The sequence below is a fragment of the Rattus norvegicus genome, chromosome 9 (assembly GCF_021556685.1).
Source record: "Rattus norvegicus strain SHRSP/BbbUtx chromosome 9, alternate assembly SHRSP_T2T, whole genome shotgun sequence".
Classification (NCBI taxonomy): Eukaryota; Metazoa; Chordata; class Mammalia; order Rodentia; family Muridae; genus Rattus; species Rattus norvegicus.
In genome coordinates, this window is record NC_141542.1 from 38,577,237 (window position 1) to 38,599,523 (window position 22,287).

Below are 22,287 nucleotides of genomic sequence, written 5' to 3' on the forward strand. Positions count from 1 at the left end.
CAAGGTCAGTCTAGTCTGCAAAGCAGTTGAGGCCAGCCAGGACAATGTATTGCAAGACCCTGTCTCGAAAGCAAATACTAAACTACCAATTTAAAGGCAGGCAGGCTGGCACATACCCTTGACCCAAGCTCTTAGGTGGCAGAGGCTAGATTGCCATTCGAAGCAAGCCTAGGCTAAAAAGCCAGTAAAAGGTCAGCCAGAGCTATATAAAAAACATCCTGTCTCAAAACCAAATTATATATAGTTTTGTTTGTATCATGACCTTAACACCGTTGCCAATCACCACATCCGGAGGTGGAGGGAACCCCACATGACAGATGAGAACTGGGCTGAGCTAACGACTGGATATCACCCGGCGTGCTATGCAGAGCTGGACCGAAAGCCATTTGCACCAGTGTTTGACGCCACCAGCGCCACTCTCTTCCACCTGGAGTAAATCTCTGGATGACTTTTACCTGCTGTGGGCTTCCCTCAGCTAACTGCTATCTGTAACTACACACATCTCTTGAGCACACCCCAAGCATGGGTCTGGAAATTGCAACAGAGAGCTTCGTGCAAGAGGAGGCTGTTCACGTGATACCAGTCACCGCTGTTGCCACCATTCTTACTATACTGGGGACACTCACAGACACCAAGACCTCGGTCCCTTCCAAAGCTGAATGCTTTCCCAGGAGAGTAGCCAAAACAGAGGCCTTCCTTCTGGTGCGTCCAGCTTACATAACCTGTTAGGAAATCCCCTTTGTTGTTTTAGACGAAATAAAAACAATGCATACTACCCACAAGAATGGGAGAACCAAAGCGTCTGTCCCTATTCTGGTTCATTAGCTCCCATTACTGCTGTGAACCCACAGACCACAAACAAACAAACAAACAAACAAACCCAGCCAGATATAGTGGCACACACCTTTAATCCTGCTCAGAGGCAGACGCAGGTGGATCTCTGTGAGTCTGAGGCCAGCCTGGTCAGCGAGTTCCAGGACAGTCAGAAATGCACAGTGAGATCCTGTCTCAAAACAAATAAACCAGCAAAGAACAACAACAAAGCAAAAACAAAAACAAAAACAAACAAACAAACAAAAAACAAGAACAAAACAAAAAGCCCAATTACTACATAATTAAACATTTTGGATAAAAACTAAAGTTGACACGGATTTGGCTTTTCAAAGTAAAAACAAATGGAAGAATTAAGACACAGAAAAAAAAAAACTTCCCATATACAACACACCAGTGAATCCTATCAGAGACCGTTATGACCAATACTTCTATGCCCTTTATTCAGAAAATATTTGATCATTTGTTTCAAAATGTACATTTAAAAAAATCCATACAAAACTGTAGCTTGTTTCTAAAACCAGACAGAAACAGTGGGAAAAGGACCAATAAAAATTTCACCAAAAGTAAAAAGACGCCCCTCCCCCCAGCCCTTTAATAAGAAAGCATAAATACGGTAGGTACGAATTTTCCTTGAGTTCCTTGCTGAATTTGGTCCATCACATGAACAGGTGACTGCAGAAACAGTCAATGTGTCCACATTTGCGTTGTGAGTCACGCAGGGGCACCAGCTCCAACGCTCATCCTTTCGGTGCTTGACAAACAGAGTAACCGAAAAGTGAGGTTTAATCACACATGAATCTGTACCCCAAAGAATGTCGGCACTCACCACCACAGCCAGATCCCATTGTGGGGGAGCAGGGCTCACCACTGTGACCACTGTGGCTGATTCTTGGAAACATGGCCCATCCTTTGCACAGGAACAAGAAACCCTGGAATGCCTTTGGTGGTGACGGTGATGTCAGCGACTCCAGACTGATCTTATTCCCAGACATCGACACTGTCCCAGTCTGAGGATGGTTTTTTTTTTCTCTTCAACACATTTTTTATTTTATTTTTGAAAACAATGTAAAGATTTCTTAGACGATAGGGCACATTCTATAAGATTGCCACAGAAACCCACCCAAGACCATGAGAATGACAGCTAACAACGAAGGGACTGACGCTTCTGTAAGGGATGATGACACCTCCCGTAGGTCCCCTCTCTCCTGTTACTGCAGGATGCGGTAAGAGACAAAGGCCTGTGGAAAAGACCACTGGGAGGGTTATTGCACAACCCGGAATAGCGGGATATCAGGAATGGGCAGGCAGGCAAGGCAAGGGTCAGGGAGGTGGGTTGGTGCGGAACTAGGAACACGAGATAACCCTGACAGGAATCCAGGAGCTCTGCAGCTACCAGACCATAGGCACTGCCAAACAGGTTACCAATGAGCTAAGACTTGAAACCAGCGAGTACAAGTAAATACATTCCTCACACAAACTTTGGGCTACAGGGAAGTAAAACAGATGGGGAAGAGGGTGCTGTTTCTAATCTGGGGTGGGAATGAGGAAACCGAAAAAGCAGGGCTCACCACATAGGGCCAGAGGTACACAGGGGTGACCCTTCTTCCCAACCCCCAAGCTTCCCTTATGAAATAGGAAGCATGGGTGCCTGCAGCTGGGCCACTTCGAGAGTTTCCATAGCCACCCGGTCAAGCCAGAAGGCAACAGACAAGGGGAACTTAGAATAAACCAGAGAGTACACAAGGTCTTACATTATGTGCGAGGGAGAAGAGGGTCAGAACAAATGAGACAAAACTGTCAACCCATGTCCCTTTCCCCTGGATCTGTGTTGAGGTATGGTGTCATTGCCTGTGTATGCCAGTCAGCCCTAGAGCCCTGGCAGTTGGGGGGCCCAGCCATACAGTACCAGTGAAGGCCACAAGGCAATATAAGGCACTTTTACATGAAAGAACAAGGATAAGAACGGGACGTTCGTAGAGGCTGCTCGGCATGACTTTTCTTCTCATCTGCAGAGCTTTGGAAGCGGATGCAATGGAGCTAACGCTAGCATAAAAAGCCAGGGATAAATGGCGAGAAGTTGGTACCAGCATCCTCCTAACGCTAGCCATGGGCTGGAGAAGGATTCTACAGATGCTTTCAAAAGTCTGACACTGATATCCTCCTTTAAATCCTGTTCTGAGGAAAGAAGGTGTAAGCTCGGGAGCACGAGGGAGGCAGAGGACCAGCTCACTGTTCGAACTCACAGGCTTCAAGTCCATTCCACACCAGTGAAGAACAGAGGCCAGACACCAAGAATGGAAATCTGTCTCCTGGAGACACAGAGGCCCTCAGGCAGAGAAAGTTACCTAAGCTGAGACCCTATACCTCCTCCCCGTCCCAGACTTCTGCAAACTCAACCGGCTGAGAGCCATTAAAGACAAACGCCAATGGAGGTCTTCCCTAGCTGCAAGGGAGTCAGCAGGTTTCTTTAAGGATGCAGGGAATCTAAGAGAACTTTGTAGGCTTTTTGGAAAATGGGGGAAAAAAACCACTCAGAAAAAAAATGCCAAAGGGGGCTTAAAAGGTCTCCACCTTCAGGGGCTCTTACAGTCCCAGGAACTCCACAAAAGCATGGTGTGAGTAGCCAGAACACTGTCATCTAAATTTAAGTGACTTAAGTCCACCCTTAGGATGCACCAGATGATGCTGCCTGAAAACCATTTAGGTACGCAGGGCTAGGACTGGCTAGAATGGCAGAAAGTTTTAGTTTGCTTCTCTTTCTCCCAGGACCACCTCAGAATGTAGGAGGGACACAAGGAGCTAATTCATAGCGTAGGCATCCAAACCTGGATAGCTCGTAAAAGTAACCGTCCCATCGCCACACCTCTGGGGAGGGCAACTAGTAACAGGGAGCTCTCCATCCACCACTCTGCCACCTGGCGCCTGCTGGCGTTCCAGGGACACTGAGAGACAGGCAGTGGCTGCTGAGGTAGTGATTAGCATCTTCTGGTCCTGGTAGATTGTGCTGAACATCTGAAACTTGGAGGAGCATGACAGGTCCCTCACTAAGGGTGTGGTATTTTGGGGGATGGGAGAGCCTGCATAAAATCAAAGAATGGGGCCAGGGCACCCAAATTATAAGCTAGCCTGCGCACACGCAGGATGGTGTAGAACTTGGTTGCTGTGATTCTGGCAACAAGGTCTGTGCTAACTCTACAAAGTCTTGGCTTTCCTATAACATCAACGCCAGAGAGGCTGGGTGGATGAGAAAGGGCCCCCTAGTTCCCCCAAGCCCGAAATCATCCCAGAAGTCAAGCCTGGGGAGGTGTTGCCCTTGGTCTCAGCTTTTCTGAAATGAATGCTCTAAACTCCTACCACTGACCAAACCCATATGTTCCAGAAGAGCCTTGGTCAATCCCAACACTTGGATTCTCGGTGATAACACCCAACATACAAGCAGCAAAGGAAGCCTGCAAGCACTCAAGGAACAGATCCACACCATCTCAGGCATCTAAGTGTACTGGGAAAGAGTAGCAACCCCCCACCCCCACCCCGCCACAGCGACAGGACCACTGGATCCTAGACAGCTGGCCTTTGTACTTCTGTTTCTCCAAGACCTCCACATATCTCATGCTTGTCCCAAATATTTACTGAGGGAGTAACTCAATAGTTCAGCCTAGAGACAAAGCTCCCACAGTGAGCTGGCAAAGGGCTTGCCAGTGTCTTAGGGAGACAGGCCCTTAACCTGGGGATGGTCCCGGAGGACACTTAAACTGACGGGGTGAGGCGATCTTGGGAGCCACTAGCTGAACTTTCACATCGCTACAGGCAGCATCTCAAAGCGTAAGCTTGATTAAAATCCCTATGAGGATGGGTGGGCTGCACGGCTAAAAGGTGCCAGCCAGATCAATTCTGTGGGGATGCCCAGAGAAGGGCCAGGAGGCAATAGAGAAATGTACTTGCAAAATTCTATCTTGCTTCCTAAGCTCACACAAAAGAAGCCAAGGGGATCTCATTTCTATTCTGTATGCTTAACCTGGACACAGAGAGAAAAAAACAAACAAACAAACAAAAAAAAAAAAACAAAAACAAAAAAATTGCCACGTCGATGTTTGGAACCAAACTCCTCAAAAACTGGTGAGTTAGATCTTATGTACATCGTTAGTGGCTTGGAGAGGGAAACTGCCTTCATGAAGACCCATGTCCCTGTATATGGGGAAAAACTCAAGCCCTGGTCTTGAATATGGTGTCAAAGGAAGACCAAGTATATCAGGTAACATTAACATTCCTGTGTCACCAAGAACTGCTCCCCTATACTCCAGCACAGAGTGTGGGGACTCTTTAAAGCCTACATACATCCTGGAAGTCCTCACAAGGTACCATAAGGGCCCGATGACCCCATCTTCAGGTAGAAGAGAGAGTAAAGAACACCAAAGGGAATGGGTCACAGACTCCTGTGGACATGGCTGCGTTGGCTCACGCAGCCAGAAGAGTGACCCTGAGGCATCCCGGTGTCAGGCCCTAGGTGTGCTTGACAAATGACACTGACAACTTTAAAGAACACTCAGTGAGGCCAGAGGGAGGGCAGCCAGGTGACCCTCCTTGGGACACCAGGGGAACACACTGCGATCGGAGTCCTTGGGGCTTCGTGTTTCTGCAGAGAGATGGTGAGGTTGCAAGTCTGGCCCCGGCTGGGGCAGGCTGTTTCTAGACTTGGGAACAGCATGTCCTGGGCAGGTTCATAACTGCCATTTGGTTTGGTTTCAGATGCTGGTGGACAGGTAATGAAACTACAGCAGTTGGCACTGCTGGAGAATGGTCCAGATCGACTCTTCTGTTGTTTTTTGTTTGTCTGATTTTGTTTTGGCCAAGCCACCTTTCTAGAAGAGGCAGCTGTTTGACGTGCTTTGCTCTTGTGGAACAAGTGGGAAGGCACATCCTCCTTAGCACGACCCCCCATAGAGCGAAGGCAGGCTGGTTTCCAATTCAAATGCTGCACTGGAAGTTCTTTGGAGTCCTGGGACTCAACAGTTAATTAACACTGTCTTTCTGGATTAAGTCACTATGGAGAGCGAAACGCTTCGGGGTCCGACGTGTAGAGCCAGAATCCTACATCTTGTCTGTCGGTCAGCACCAAGAATTTTGTAATCCGAGAGGGATGGCTTTTCCTCCTCCTGCCATCCACAAGGGCCACCGAGGGTCTGCCACCAGCTCTAGGGGAAGCTCCTTGGCGAGAGGCTTCCAGATTGGCAAGTCCTGGCTGGGCCCGAAGGGCAGGACTGCCGTCCTAGCTCCCTCCCGTTGTACAAATCAGAGAAATTGCACATTAAAGTCAGGAAGAAAGGAGGAAAAGAAGCAGTCATGAAGGAAGAGAGAAAGAGGAGAGGAGAGGAGAGGAGGGGAGGGGAGGGGAGGGGAGGGGAGGGGAGGGGAGGGGAGGGGAGGGGAGAGGAAAGAAGAGGAGAGGAGAGGAGAGGAGAGGAGAGGAGAGGAGAGGAGAGGAGGGGAGGAAAATGGAGGCATTGAGGGTCGAGGAGAGAGAGCGAGCGAGAGAGTGAGAGTGAGAGCAGGAAGACGACTAGAAGAAGGCAGGCCTCTGAGAAAACCCAAGATAGGACAGAAGTGAGGCCATGAGGTGGCTCAAGGGAGCAAGAATAGAAGTTTTTTTGGCTTTATTGAGAACAGTTTATGAAAGAAGAGAAAGGCTAGAAGGTAGAGAGGAGCTCCCCCTTTGATGCCAAGGTTTCTGCTGGTGGAGATGGAGTACGGCCAGAAGGGCAGAGAGTCTGAGTTGGGGGTCAGGAGTCCTCATCTCTGCCAGGCCCTCACCCAGAGGATCCCTGTTTTCAGCACAATGGCGCTAGGGAGACTTGAGTTTCTTAGTCCGTGAGGAGGTTCCGTTCTCTGTCTTCACCACTCCATTTTCATGGAAACCTGGGGAATGGAGAGAGGAGACACACAGGGTTGCTGCTGACACTGAGGCAGGAAAATGGAGGCATTGAGGGCCGGGGTGTCTGATGGGTGGGGTCACGGCTTCCATGAGGAAGCGGGCTTTAGCCAATGGAAGCCGGCTGTAGACAGTCTGGGGCAGGTTGCTGCCTGTCCTAGTGTCTTTGATAAGTGTCTTTTGTTTCACAGGCTTAGTCTTTGACTATCTTTTAGTGGAGGGCATCTACAGTGACTCACAGAAACCAAGGAACAGGCATCAGCCTACACTGAGATCTGAGCAATGCTGGCTTTAATCTCTTAGGTCCCCTAGTGTCCTCAATCCGTCAGCATCCCCAGAGGATTGTCTCAGCAACAGGAATGGTGGTAACAAGGAGAAGAGAGGGAAAACAAGATATTGTAGGGACAAGGCCTGACAGCTGGGCAGCGGTCAAAGCCTTGAATCCCAGCACTCAGGAGGCAGAGGCAAGCGGATCTCTGAGTTCGAGGCCAGCCTGGTCTACAGAGCAACTTCGAGGTTAGCAGGGCTATACAGAGGAACTCTGCCTCGAACAAAACAAAATAAAACAAAACAAAATGAAACAAAACAAAAACAAAAGAGGAAAATACCTCCACAGTTGTAGCAGCACAGAAACCTCTCCTCCTACCCTCTGTCTGTCCCTCAAGTCTTCCTCACACCTGACTGCTAGCAAACAAACACACACACTGGGAAAATGCAGGCAAGTCAGAAAACAGGCTGGGCTGTTTAGATTAGATTTAGATAGATTAGAGCTGCTATGTCTGAGGATCCGTGAGCAAAGGGGGATCACTTAGGGATGCTCTGGAGCCGAAGGAAGAGTGTGTGGGCCACCCCTGCTGCTGCTCCCTAACATTCCAGAAGTGAGATGGGAGGCAGGGTAGGCCGAGACGCAGAGCACAGGAGCAGGTGAGGACAGGGTAGCCACTCTGTAGCATAAGACATGGGTGACAGCAACAGCAGCAACAGCAGCAACACTTGGCTAGATGCCAGATGCTACCCCAAGGACACAAAGACAAACTTCCTTCTAGGAGTCCCCACCCAGTGCTGCCTTGAATCACAGTGGCTCCAGGCCCTGTTACAGGCGGCCTGTTCACACTGGGTCTCTGGCTCAAGACCAATTACACACTGGTCATCGTGCCCCAGGCCAACGTGTCTACAAAGGAAGGAACCAGCAGGACTGGTTTGTGGAGCACTTAAGCGCCAGGTCCCAACTCTCCTTCCCCCCAAGGTAGACAGACCCCAGCCACTCAGTCTCGGCCACAGGGTGGCACTCACCAGGTTCTCTCTTGAGGAGCCTGGCTGGAAGCCGGGGGACCGCAGAGACTCTGCGCTTGGCACTCTGTTCTTTCCAGTACTCCCGCCAGTGTCGCAGCTGGGAGTGGATGAAACGCCACATGAGCCAGGCCTGGGCTACACATACCAGCAGCAGCATGCCGAGCCTGGGGAGTACAGAAATGGATCTAAGGATGAAGTTCAGGTCTATAGCCTGCAGGAGGAGGCCGGGGTCGGGGTCGGGAGGGGGGACCAGATCTCTGTAGCTCCATGGCCTGCACTCCCCATGGCCACCAGCACCAGGACGGGTGTGTTCTTCCATCCATCTCCGCTCCAGCATACATGAGCAATGTGAGGTGAAGGCCCTGAGGTGATGGGCGGGCGCAATCCCACTGATCCTCCAGATCCACAGCTCTTCTCTCTCCCCCACGCGCACGGCCCATAATAAAGCCAATATAATCTATACAAGCATTGGTAACATTCGAACGAGCTAGAGTATGGGAGTGCCGAAATAATTTTCTTCTCCTATATCACATGTTGCCAGTGGGGCAAGCCTAGAGAGGTCACTCGCACTAGCTTTGTGGACCACAGAGCTGAAGCTTCGGAGCCCCGTGAGGGTGTCATGATCGACCTTGCCTGGATGAGAAATGCCCTGTGCGCCATGATGCGCTGAACAAGTGTGAGGGGCCTGCACTGCATTTGGACTGGGGTCCTTACTGTGGGCTGAGCGCACGAGAGAGCTGCAGAGTGAAGAACGGTGGGCGGAAGCAGGAGGCTGGTGTCAACAGACTTGCCCCTAGATGTCACTGCGTGGGAGGCTCAAGGGTTGCCTGCACCCTGACCTTCTTCGAAGACACCCCATGTTCAAGAGGTACGAGAGGAACCATGTTGCAGAGAGCCCTGATTACCACCCCAGGCTTCTACCAGCTCACCTGCAAGGCAAGGTGTTAAAGTTCCCTTTCTCGGGGTCAAACACCTGGTTTTCCACCCGAGCCAATCCGAAGCCAATGGTCAACACAGCGAGGGTGAAGATGAAGAGACGTGTGACCCCAAACACAGCAGCCCAGGCGTTAAACCTGCTCGAAGGGGTAGAAAGAGGATGTCAGTTTTGGGAGCCCCTTAAGGAACCTTCAACCCCCCTCTCTGGACGCAACCCAGAGTGGGACAGGGGATCAAACGGGACCCAGGAAGGTAAGAGTTTCAGAAGTTCTAGAGCAGACATAAGGGTAGGGTGCTGGCTGCACTCAGGGAGGCAGCTGACACCCAGAGCGGGACCCCACAACCATTCAGGTGGCACAATAGAGCCAGGCTCCACCCCAGAAGTCTGGAGAGGTCGGCGTCCAGCAACCCTACTTACAGCCTCTCGTTGTTCTCGTCGGCAAAGTAGAAGAGCCGAGCCATGTGAAAGAGGGCCTCAGTGGAGTACTGCAGCAGGAGCAAGATCAGCCCCAGGCGGCTGAGGCTGGAGGGAAAGACAAGCCTTACCTTCCCTACCCGACCCCAGAGCAGAAGCCATTGGCCTGTGGTGGCTCAGGCTGCTCTCTGTACCTGGGTTCTGCTCTCCATCTCGGGGGACAATGCCTTATCCTTTGTAACCGTTTAGCTCTCTGCTTACCAGTAGTTTTCTCATACTGACTCCCTCGACTTTCACCCGGTCAGCTGCACTGGCTTTTCCCCACAATGGACCTGATCCATACATGTCGTGACATCCGGCCCCTTCTATGGTCATGCTGCTGGGATCATGCACAGAAGGGAAGGCCTAGGACGATGTTGCTGAGCTTTGGCGGGGAGGGGTGTACACATGTGAAGGTTTCCTGCTATCTCTGATTTTGCACTATCTGAGGAAGCAGGAGGCTCTCCCTGTGTGTGTGTGTGTGTGCGTGGAGCTCAACACCCCACTGCTGGGGAGCATAGTCACCATAACCTCGCTGCATGTGAGCTGTGAACATTCAACATCGGAACACAGTTGGGACAGCTGCCCTGCCCCCACCTCCAGAGACAGAAAGCCAGAGCTTGAGAGTCCGTGGGCTCCAGCACACACGCTATTCACCCACGTCGCTCAGTCTCACGGGAAGCCTGTTGTGAGCTCCTTGGAAACGGGACTCCCCGGGACATCTCGTACCATAGCGAAGCTCTCAAAGGCTAGTGTATGCACAGTTTGGGTCCTACTCTGTACATGAAAATCTCATAGAGAGTCCAGTTACCAAGCACAGCGCATTTGTCAAAATACTGTCTGTAAAACAGCCACTTGAGGCCTCATGCAGTTTCTCTACACACTCCTAGAACAACCGTACAGCTAACTGTTCTCTATTTTATTCCGAACCAAACAAACCAACTCTGAGGCCACAGTGCTCCAGCAGCATGTGGACATCATGTGGCAAGAGCCCAGTTTCTGGCTTCACTAGAAGCCTTCCTTGGCTCTGCCTCGGGTCGAGGTGGGTAACCTCCTGGGTTCTCGTGGCTATTGGGTCCCACCGTAACAAGAGTTTAACACACCAGTCTTTCTTTCAACCATCATCCCTACCATTTGGAGAATGAATCATCGAGGTAGGAGAGTCCTCCACTAGCTTCTGTAATCCCACATGAGCAAAGGTACTCCCTTTAGAGACACCATCTCTACTAAATGCCTCTAACTGAGCGGTCAAGTGGGCAGGCACAGAGGCACACAGGGGCGAGGAAATGGGGCCAGCTCGGCCCTCACTCACTTCAAGAGGTACGCCCCAGCGATGTGGAGCAGGTACAGGCAAATGTACTGTAGCTGGCGGGGGATTTCTTCCTGGAAAAGAGATGGGCAGACCGTAAGCTTGCTCAGCCTTCAAATGAATATGCACAGAATTGAGGGGACACAGGAGGTTAGCAAGGAAGCTCTCCCTTCTCCCACAGCCCCATGCCACAGCAGAACCACACACACAGGGCTGGTAACAAGAGGGCTGAGGTGGTAGCTTCAAGCCTGGTGCCAGAAGGCAGGTCTGGGTTGGGAATGAAGACACCGGAACTGGGAAGAGGGCTTTCATATTACTCTGAGGAAAACAGACTGGGGATGTCGAGGTTGCCTCGAGTCTAATATCTGATTAGAATTTTGCCAGTGGGGACACATCTTGTGGAGGAGTCAAGAGCCTGACAACACTCTCTTAGGCATCTGTGTGGCTCTCTGTCATCAAATACATAGTGCTTACAAAGAAAGGGAAGGGAGGACTCCCCGGGGACAACAGGAGGGTTGAAGGGAAGAGAGGCCTCCAAAGGGGGTGGGGGAAGGGAACACTCACCTTCCGTACCTTCTGGAAATAGAGTTCAGGTAGCGCGTGCAGCCAGTACGCCAGCTGACCCAAGTAGAAAAACTTCACCTGGAAGCTGGAGATGAGGGAGTTCTTAGTGTGACCAGGAACCACCCCAGGGGACTTGCTGAGATGTAAGGGAAGGGCTGAGCCAAGGCTGTGAGTGCCCAGCAGGACCAGGAGAAAGGAAGGAGGGAGAGGTGGATGCAGAGATCACCATGCCTACAGTATCATGTAGAAGACCACTTAAAGGGTCACGGCACGTCCATTTGAGGAAGCGGTAGTGACCAAACATATCGTTTCAACCCAGAGAAAGAAAAGCTGAGGGGGAAGCTGATGATGGCACACCACGTGGACCGCTGACTACAACCACAGAAAGGCTCTAAGTTGTTCAGCTTCACACCATTTGCTACTGCTGCTCTGGGAGGCCTAAGGGATACAGGGATACAGGGTGGACTCAGGAAGGAGACAGGCTCGGGTCTTGGTTCCTGTCATGACAGGAACATGACAATGGAAGGGAAGATGGGCTATGAACTTAATGACAATGGAAGGGAAGATGGGCTATGAACTTAATGACAATGGAAGGGAAGATGGGCTATGAACTTAATGACAATGGAAGGGAAGATGGGCTATGAACTTAAAGGGTCTCCAATAAGACACAAATGTAGAGTCAGTGATGGACAGTTTGCATCTGTCCCGTGCAGAATAGGTACCTCTGTAGAGCTAAGACAGACAGTGCCCCGAGTAGAGACTGTCAAACACAGACCTACTGCCCGCAACCCCATGCTTCACGGGTTCAAGTCATAGCTTGGTCACCACTGGCTTTAGTGAGCCCCACAAATACTCACGAGAGGTACACATGCGGGTAATCTTCCCAGAGGCTTCTTGGGTTTGATAAATAGCCTTCCTGTGGTGGGTGAGAAGAAAAGGCACTTAAGCGATGTGGCCATGTGACCTGTTAGGGCCTTGACGGACCCAGAGATCAATGACGCCTGGCCTCCGTGGACTAGGAAGAAGGACAAACAGCTTTTGCAAACAAAGGACCCCAGTGTATTGGACTTGCATTGGCCCTTGTCCAACTGTGGAGTGGTATGCCATGCTCTGGGATCTGGCCACTGGTCTCTGAAGAGGGGTCTGACAGAAACAGCTTGTCAGTCTCTCGAAGGTTCCTCAGGCTCATGTGTCAAGTGAAATTCTAACTTACCCGAGTTATTGTTGGAAATAGATGTGTTTATGTGACAGTGCCTAGTGTGGTATCTGTCATGTACACACTCAGGAGTTGTTTCCATAATAAAGGATTAAATGCATGAGAAAAGCAACACCCAGTGGAGACTTAGGCTTTTCCCATCATTGTGCTGGTTAATAATGATGGTCAACTTCGCCGGTTCTAAATCAACCTATGTATGAGACAAATCTCTGCCCAGCGTTTACAAGGAAGTTTCTAAATCAGGCTAAAGAAGGAAGGCTCGTACTTTGAGTGTCACCTCCATATGGGCTGGAGTCCCAGGCAGGATAAAAAGGAGGAGAGCCAGACCCCAGCATTCATCATGCTCTGCTTCCTGACTGTGGACATGCTTTGACCCTGAGTTCCCTGGATGAGGGACAACAAGCTGTAGGGTCATAAACCCTTTCCTCCCCAAGTTGCTTTTGGCCGTGATATTTTATCACAGCAATAGAAATCCTAACTAGACAGCCCCCCAGCCAAAGACCTATAGCATTTCTAAAGACAGGCAAGATGAACTGTAATATAAGACAAGAGGATAAGACACAGGAGAAGACAATCCGTGAATGGCAAGGGTCCAGTCAGAATGTTAGTTGATGAAATGAATGAGTGAAGGAGCAATGGATGTTCCCAACAACTCTTTTCTGAAGAAAAACAAACACACAGACAAACAAAACCAAATCAAACCAGGAGAGGCATCTAGACAAGGTGCCACCTCTTGCAGGGGAAGAAAAAAAGGAAATGAAGGGGCAGGAAAGATCTGAGAGGAGGTTTGTTCAGTAGCTCAGACACAATCTGAGTTGGGCCACCAACCTCCTCACCCCAGAACTTCAGGAAATCAGATTATCAGCTGAGCTCACCCTGGGATGCAGGGCAGAGGCTCTTCGAGGCTGGGAAGTGACAGTGTCCACAGAGCTCCCGGAAATTACTTGAAGCTATGCAGCTGTGTTTCCAGTGCAGGCTGGTCTACCTGCCCTCAAGTGTTTGAGGCCCTCTCACCTACAGCATGCATGCCGAGTACTGTCCACAGTCCTGAAGCTACAACCCTGGGTTTCCAGGAGCACTTGAGCTAGGCGACCAAAGGGACGTGGCCAGTCAAGGGACCTGTGTCAGTGTAGACACAGCAAGCTAGATTAGAAAGAAGAGGTTTCACCCCAACCCCTACCATCTCTCCTCACCCCTCCCTTCCTCCCTCCTTCCCTCCCTCTCTCTTGCCTGGGTACTACTGGGCTCCAGGCACAGGGGGTGGGGGTGGGTGGTGGTGGTGGTGGTGTGTGGTAGCAGTGACCTTTGACACACCCACACCAATGCTCTATGTCTCGTCCTGTTTATGTCATGCACATTTGTGCCTTGGTCGGGACTCTGCCCTTAGGCACAGCAACACCTAAAGAGCCACACTCAGTCTCTATTACAGAAACCCTGAAGGGTGAGCTAGCCCCTTCCTAGTAGAGGAAGCAGCTATGCATTTAACATGAAGAGTGGTGCTTCCTAGTCTGGTGGTGGCAGCAGTAGTGGCAGCGTGTGTGTGTGTGTGTGTGTGTGTGTGTGTGTGTGTGTGTGTGTGTGTCTGTGTGTTGCGGGGGAGCAGGGATGTATTTCTGTCAAAAAGATTGTCCAGGAGTCTTGGTGTCCCAAGGGCCCAAGGCCTGGATGGCTTGTGTGTTTAGACAGGAACTTCTAGATTGGCCTCTTCACTTAGGAGATGGAGAGGTCAGAACTTGGAAGCCAACAAGCCCAAAAAAACTTCTCAGAAAAATGCCGCCTGCTCACAAATGGCCGGTCCGCCGGGACTGGAGGAGGTGGGGTTAAGAGTCAGAGGAAAAGTGACTCATGCTCTGTGAGGAGCCCTTTCTAGCCCTGTCTAGGCAGCTGTCTGAAGGAGGATAAGGGAGGGCTGAGGCTGGCTGCCTCCCAGTTCAGGCATGCCAAGGCGCCTGAGTTCCAGGGTCGCATGTGACACAGCAAACACAGTAACCCCTTCCAGCCCAAACCATGGCCTCGACAGGTGGCTGGAGGTCGGGGGAAGGGGGTCCATGTGAAACACTTTGTTCTTTTCTGATTTTTGACATCTACCCATGCAAGGAAGGCCTCAGCGGGCTGGAGTAAATTCCTCCTATTTTCCTAGCAATCTTCTCTGTTCAAACAAGAACCGAAAAACTAACCGAATTTAGACATAACAAAGCCAGCTGCTACCTAGACTCCAATAGCCTCAGTGTCATTTGCCTATCAGAAACAAACAAACAAACAAACAAACAAACAAACAAACTCAGGCATTTCACAATCACTCCAAGGCAACTGTAGACAGCAACCAGTTTTGACTCTCGGTTTTCTGTTTCACTGACTACTGGATTTGGAGTTTTAAATAGGAAGTCAGACATCTGGTGAGCCAGGGGACAGTGCATGCAGGCCCTTGGCATCCTCAGTAAGTAGGGTGTTCGGTTCCTCTTCCTTCTCTAGTCCCTCTCTACTTTCCTCCTCTTGACATGCTTAGAAAATCCAACCTGACTCTCCAGCATTCTATTTGCATATAACCCATGGAAAATATCTGTGTCAAATATTCAAGTAAAACTGGAATTTCTGGTAGGGAATTCGATGCAATTCTGGCTGTCTTTTAAAACTCTAACAGCCACCAAAGCCTGATCATCTGTGATGTTTCTGAAAAATCAATTTATTACTAAAGAAATTGATGAAGGGCAGTGAGAGAGACCTAGCTTGTTCTTCCAGAGGGTCTCAGTTTATTCTCAGCAGCCATGCTAGGTGGCTCAAAACTCCTTTAACTGACACCCTCTTCTGCCCTCCATGGGCACCCACTTACATGTGTGTCACATATGCGTGTGCGCGTGTGTGCACGCGCACACATGAATAAAACAGACACGAATAAAAACAAACCTTTTTAAAAAGGAAAGGAGAGGCCTTCCAAAGCTTCTTCATCAGACTAAGAGTTGATACTGAGTGCCTAGCATGTGCCGCACAAAGGGTAGAGCATTGAGCCTGGTGCTTGTTAGCAGGTATCTTGAGTCAGACACACATGAACCAGCAAGACACCAATGAGGCTCTTAGTGTGGAAAATCCACATGGGGTGTTCAGAGGAAGTGACACTTGGGTGGACAGATGGCAGGAAAGGGCTCGCCATATGAATGATACTAGTGGACGGAGCAGTCGAGAGAGTGGAGTGGCCAGCAGAGCAGGAAGAGCAGAGGTGAACACAGAGTGCTGAGTCCCTGCTGATGTCACCAGCAAGGCTCCAGGGCCCAGGTCACACAAGCAAGGAAAACAATTTCACTGTAGCTGCGAGGGGAACTTATTTGAAGTAGGACACATGATTTAGCCTAGGCTTTAAAGAGATCCATCTGGCTGAGCAGATAATGGGACGAGTGGAGGGAAGGCCTGGAATGGAAGTGGACTCTGGGCAAGGGAGACATTGGTAGTGTAGCAAAAGGCAGAGGGGCCTGGGTGCTCTATCCTTTCCACTGATGCCAGCTGGAGCCACATATGGAATTCCTTGTGCAACTGTCGGAAGAAAGGAGTACCTTCACCCCTACCAGAGATGCCAGGGCCATATGACCAACATCTGCCCTATATGGGGGCACACAGGACTTGGGAAACAATACACACAGAAAGCTGTGTTGAGAATTTCAGAATCCAGGAGGCAGAACAGGCAGGCTTTGCTGACTTTAGGAGGTGAAGGAAAGAGAAGAAATCATGACAGATCCTCATTGCCACAGAAACCAACAACTTGAAAACCAGGTGGTTTTACTTCTTTTACAAAACGACTTCTCAGATTCGTTGACGGCCTTCCTCCCATGCAGATGGTCTAGATAGAGGAGGTGACCGCAATTAAACCAAGAGCCTGAATGGCTCCCTGGTCTCCATGTCTTGCTGAACATGATGAGTGGGGGATGGGCTCTCCACAAGATAAAAGGCCTGAGACTGTCCTCTCCAAGAAGATGCTGAGTCTGGTCTCTACTTGGCACAGCTGGGGCAGAATACTGGGGTGAGAGTGCAAGGACTGAAGGGATTCAGAGATGAGGCAACCCCCCCCCACAAAAAAAACAGTCCAGTGTCTTTAGTATTCTGAGGCCTTGTTTTGCCTCAAGCAGCTAAGACTTCCAAGAGGTAGGCATGGACTGAATGTTGGGAAGCTAAGGGAGGCCCGAGATCCTAAAGTACACTGGGACAGTGTAGCTCTGCACTACAAGGGAGTGGCCCTGCTCCTGCAATGTAACTCTGTTCCCTTCAAGTGGAATGTAGAAGTCCCCTCATAGAGGATGGAAGTCTTTGGTCTCCCACTTAAAATTCCTAGCATGTTGCTCAGAAAAAGTGTTCTGAGATGAACTGATAACAGGGATAAAAGCAACATACAAAAAAGACATGTTGCTTCCTGCTCGGAGACTATGCCGTTGGCATTCAGCTCTGAAGGCATTCAGTGTTCCTTCTTACAAAGGGAGGACCCATCTCTTGTCAGTGAGAGCAAAGGGGATGCACCAGAGCAGGGAAGAATCTGAGGTCAGATAGCTAATGTGGGACTTGGTTCTAGACAAGAGGTACTCCAGATGACGCTAACTGAACAGTAACACAGGCAGGGTCACCTTACAGTGAACCCTGAACCACAATCTAGAGTCCTTGTCTGGGAGATGGATACATATACATATACATATAATATATATCTTTAATGTGTAGATGGATAACATTGGCCTTTGCTAATTGGTTAGACTTGAAATATATCCCTAAAACTTGCGTGTTTATAGCTTGGTCCCTGGTGCAATGCTTAGGGTTCCAGCTTTAGAGAAGTGACTGGATCCTGTGGCATCAATTATGGATAATTTGGTGGAACTTTTGAGTGGTGGTGAACTTAGCTAGAGGAAGTAAGTCACTGGGACATGCCCTTCAATGGGGTACATTGACCCTGGTTCCTTCCTCTCTGTGTCTTTGCTTCCTGTCTACTACAAGGCAAGCTGCTTTGCTCAACATGTTCTATACAATGCTTTACTTTTTCTTGAGGTCAAAGCAATGCCCTTGGACTCCACAGATTGAAATCATTAGCCAGCATAAATCTTTCCTTTCCGGTTGTTTGTATCAGGTTATTTTGTCATAGCAACACAAATACAGCCAGACTTCTAAGCCCAAGTCATGCTTCTACACTGTGGACACATTGGGAAAAATGAACTTGGGACCCTTATGTTAACATCAAGGGTATTGGGTGGGTGGGTGTGGCTCAGGGGAAGAGCAGGTACCTAGCATGTACAAAGTTCAGTACTGGGGGCAAAAATTACCTTGTGGGACGATGGTTGAAGACAGGGCTGGTAGAACAATACATAGGTTTGTGGATACCTGGGTAGAACTGTAACAAGTCCATCCTCAAGGGAGTATGACTCTATTAAGTAGCATCTATGCTATTTCATCTAGTTGCTCTGAGTGCCAATTCTGAGATGCCTATTCCTGGCTCTTTCTCTTCCCTTTAAGCCCTTCAAAGTCATTTCATCAGCAAAGAAGAGACTGCTTGGTGGCTTACTCTTCATCCGTCATGAGGACTACTCACCGTTGCCACCACATAGAGGCACCATGCCACTGAGCTGAGATGAAAGACAACCAGCTGTCCAGATTCATTGAACTTGCTGTGTTTGACCTTGGAGAGATGAAGGCGTTTGCTGATTTTCTAAAGAAGAAAGAAAACTTCACACATTAATACATTGAGCATACAGATACCTGGTAGATTACATGCTCCAGTGTCCCCTTTCTGAGATAGAGTTAGTAGTTCAAACTCCTTACAACCCAAGCTATTTAGCATAAGCCTACTATGTGCCCATACGGTGCTGACTTTCAGGCAAGCAGTAGGTGTTAAGGCTGTTCATTTCGTTGAAAAAAAAATCCTTTGGTCAAGCTGTGTTTGATGGACCCCTTAGTATATGCTCATGCTGTAATTCAGACAGCTCCTACCACCCCCTTCCCCACCACCTCACCCACTGCACCCCTCACCATGTGTGAACTTAGACAGAGAGGACAGAGGCAATGTGTGATGAAGGAGTCTAGCCTCTGGGATCAACTAGAGGATCTAAGTTAGGGGACAGAATGAATCAGAGCTATAGTTTCCCCCCAAGGAAGAGGGTCACCATCCTAATGGATCCCCTGCTTCTGACCTCAGCATCAAAACTGGTCACTTACGTCTAAGATGTACTCTTGAACCACAGCATGCAAGATGATGGTGATTAAGATGTAGAACAAGATGGTGGCCAGGTCCTTTGGGCCATAGTGGTAGTTCACTGTCTCGCTGTCTGTGGGGTAAAAAAACAATCTTATCAGCATACCCAAGGCATGGAGATGCTATGAGACCCCAAAGGGAAACAGATGGAGAATACAGTGTATTCTCAAGTGGTCCTCATCTGCTTCTGCCCCAGCATCCTGCCTCACCTCTAGACTTGGTCCTTGGGAAGATCCCATGGGGAGGTCCACAGAGAACCAAACCCTTATCATCAAGTCTATGTGGTTCTAGATCCCCTCGGCAAAAGAGCACAGAGGACCATCACTGCCTGAACAGGCATCTTTGAGTAAATGACTAATCTCTCTGGGCCTCCCCTAGGTTCTGCCCTTTACTTCCTATGGCACTGTGAGGCATTTCTCTCTGTAAGGTCTCCTTCTGAACCTCGAGTTTCTACCTCTGAAGTAAGGATAAGAGCTTCTGTGTCACAGAAAATACATGATGTTAAGTACTGTGGGATGACCCTGACAATCTGACTGAGTTTAAAACCACCATGGAAACATACTTCTGAGTCCATCTATGAAGGTGTTTCCAGAAATGTTTTTTTTTTTCCTTTTTTCTTTTTTCTTTTTTTCGGAGCTGGGGACCGAACCCAGGGCCTTGCGCTTCCTAGGCAAGCGCTCTACCACTGAGCTAAATCCCCAACCCCAGAAATGTTTAACCGAATAGGGAAGGCCCTCCCTGATTGCAGATGGTACCACCTCAAGACACTGAAGAAGAGAGAAGGTTGAATACTTCCCAACTGTGGATACAATGACAGTAACTGCCTCAGGCTCCTGTACTACAATCTCCCCACTGTGTAGACTGTAAACTCAAACTGGAGCCCAAGTAGACTCTTCTTTTTTTTTTTTTTCTTTTTTTCGGAGCTGGGGACCAAACCCAGGGCCTTGCGCTCGCTAGGCAAGCGCTCTACCGCTGAGCTAAATCCCCAACCCCGCAAGTAGACTCTTCTTTAACTTGACTTTGTCAGGTTTTTTGTTTGTTAGTTTTTGACACTGCAATGAGAAAGGTAGCTAATACAGCAAGAGTGTGGCATAGCGTGTGTGTGTGTGTGTGTGTGTGTGTGTGTGTGTGTGTGTGTGTGTTATATTTGCTATTACTTGTGCTGCTAGGATACTGTGAAGATTAAACAGAATGAAGTCTACCACACAGCATCTAAAATCACAGTAGGCCTCTAGCAAATGGTGGGTTATTATATAATGATATTAAGTCAGGCAGAAGAATTGTTTTGTTTTTACAGACAGGGTCTTGCTATGTATACCTCTAACATGTGGCAATCCTCCTGCCTCTGCCTCCTGTCCCCAGCCCTGAGTCCCACTCAGCCATACAGGCTGGGAAAGAGACAGCTTACTGCCTTGTTCCAGTGAGCAGGCAACAGGGCTGGAGGAAGCTGGCTGGCACATGCTTGCTTGCCTGGGGCTCTGGCTCTGTCACTGCCCTCCCTAGCAGACTGCCCTTCCAGCTGTGCGGCTGAGCCTGAGTCACACACATGAGTCATCTCTGCTGGGAAGTATTTACCAGAAGGTAGGCCGGGGTCAGTTTGTTTCAGGGTGGCCAGAGAAAGAAGCAATGCTGAACTGGGTCACCGTGGGAGTTCCTGCTAACTTCAGCCACCTTGGACTGGGAGAACGTGATAGAGGGCAGTGTCTAGGTTAGATCAAGTAGAAACTTCACACTTTCCTTTTCCATCTCCCTCTGCCTCTCTACAAATACTCTGTGAGAGGCACTGGGCTAACAAGAAGTCTCCGGCCTGGGGACAGGGTGCAAATCCAACTGGGGGTTGAGAAATGGAACAGTTACATTACAGACAGGCTCCACTTCCAAGAGGCAGGCAGAGGCTGCAGCAGGCAAGGATGGGCTGTGGCTAGGGTGCCAGAAAGACCTGGACATTATGGAAATCTGGGTACAGGCATGCATGCATGCATGTATACATACATATATGTATTCATATGTGCATACATACATACATACATTCAGACAGACAAACAGTTGTATGGGCATTCCAGGACAGATGATCAAGGTTGGGGTGAATGACAGGGCTGTCATGGATGGTCTATGTGTCACTAAAGTGTGTGGTCTTTATCCTCAGGGATGTGTAGAACCATCCAAGATCTTGAATTAAACAGCCAAGTGATAAAACTTGTATTATGAAAAATGTACTCAGCAGCAGTGAACAGGAACAGGCCTACAGGTAAGGACACTGTCAAAAAGCCACCCCAGGATCCAGCTGAGGAAGCACAGGCCCCAAAGCCAGGCAGGAGGTGCGACAGAAAGGTCTGAGAATCACTGGCAATGATGGAGGAGAATGAGGTGTTAAACCACCCAACAGGGGTAAGGGAAAGTGTGTATGTGTGTATTTGTGTGTGTGTGTGTGTGTGAGAGAGAGAAAGAGAGAGAGAGAGAGAGAGAGAGAGAGAGAGAGAGAGAGAGAGAGGCAGAGACAGAGACAGAGACAGAGACAGACAGACAGACAGACAGACACTACCACCTGCAGGACTAGGTTCTATTTCCTGCCTTCATCATCAAAATCAACCTAAGGTAAAATGGGACCCACACTCAACCAAGTGAGAGCAGGTTAAAAATTAATGAAATAAGTCCAGTCTAGAGATATATGCATGCTTGCAGTCTTAGGAAATGGTGTCTGACATTATTGAGCATCGAGGAAATGCATATCACGACCACTCCCCACTAGGATAGCCACCATTAAAAAAATATGTTGCTAGGGAAGTGAAGAAATTGGAAACATGTGCTTCCTTGGTAGGAATATACATACTCAGTGTAGCCAGTGCAAAAAAAAAAATCATATGGTAGTTCCTCAGAAAAACTAAAAAAGTAATTAGTATAGGTTCCAGCATTACTACTGCGGATACATTCAAAAGAATTCAAAGCGGGGTTTCAGGGCTGGAGAGATGGCTCCGTTGGCAATGTCTTTCTGGCTTAAGGACTTGAATTCCACCCTCAGAACCTCCATGAAAAGCTGGGTGGGCGGCATGTGCTGTAATCCTAGCAGCGGGAAAGTAGAAAAAGCCAGCTTTGTGGGACTGCTGGTCAGCCAATAAACCCACTTGGCAAGCTCCAGGCCAATAGGAGACTCTGCCTCATGCTCCTGAGGAATGGTATCAAAAGTTGATCTCTGACCCCAAGGTACATGGATACGCCCACCCACCCACAAATATGCACCCATCTACACACAAAGGAAACAACATGAGAAACACTGTATAAAATCATTTTCAGTGAATGAAAGGTAAATACAAAAGAAATGGAGTCCTGTTCAGACATGGGTTCCCCTCCTCCCAAGATCTCTTAATACAGATAAGCAAATACTCCCCAATGCAAAGAAATCAGAAATATTTATACATACACGTGCAAAGTAGTATTCAAGATGGCAAAAGAAAAAAAAAGGTAGAGACAAGCGGTGGTGGCTCACACCTTTAAATCCTAGCAGGAGGCAGAGGCAAGCTGATTTCTGAGTTCTAGGCCCGCC

The 22,287-nt window shown here is 49.2% G+C and overlaps 1 protein-coding gene across 1 annotated transcript in view; it reads right to left on the minus strand.

The window, feature by feature from the left end:
• Positions 1-1,250: 1,250 nt before the first annotated feature.
• Positions 1,251-22,287, minus strand: part of Tram2 (translocation associated membrane protein 2) — a 79,414-nt gene continuing 58,377 nt past the window's right edge. The window contains 9 exon segments of the mRNA NM_001399412.1: positions 1,251-6,747; positions 8,054-8,217; positions 8,983-9,126; positions 9,408-9,512; positions 10,756-10,826; positions 11,317-11,401; positions 12,174-12,232; positions 18,087-18,203; positions 18,710-18,819. Coding sequence (NP_001386341.1) covers positions 6,674-6,747; positions 8,054-8,217; positions 8,983-9,126; positions 9,408-9,512; positions 10,756-10,826; positions 11,317-11,401; positions 12,174-12,232; positions 18,087-18,203; positions 18,710-18,819 — 929 coding nt within the window. The 3' untranslated portion in view covers positions 1,251-6,673.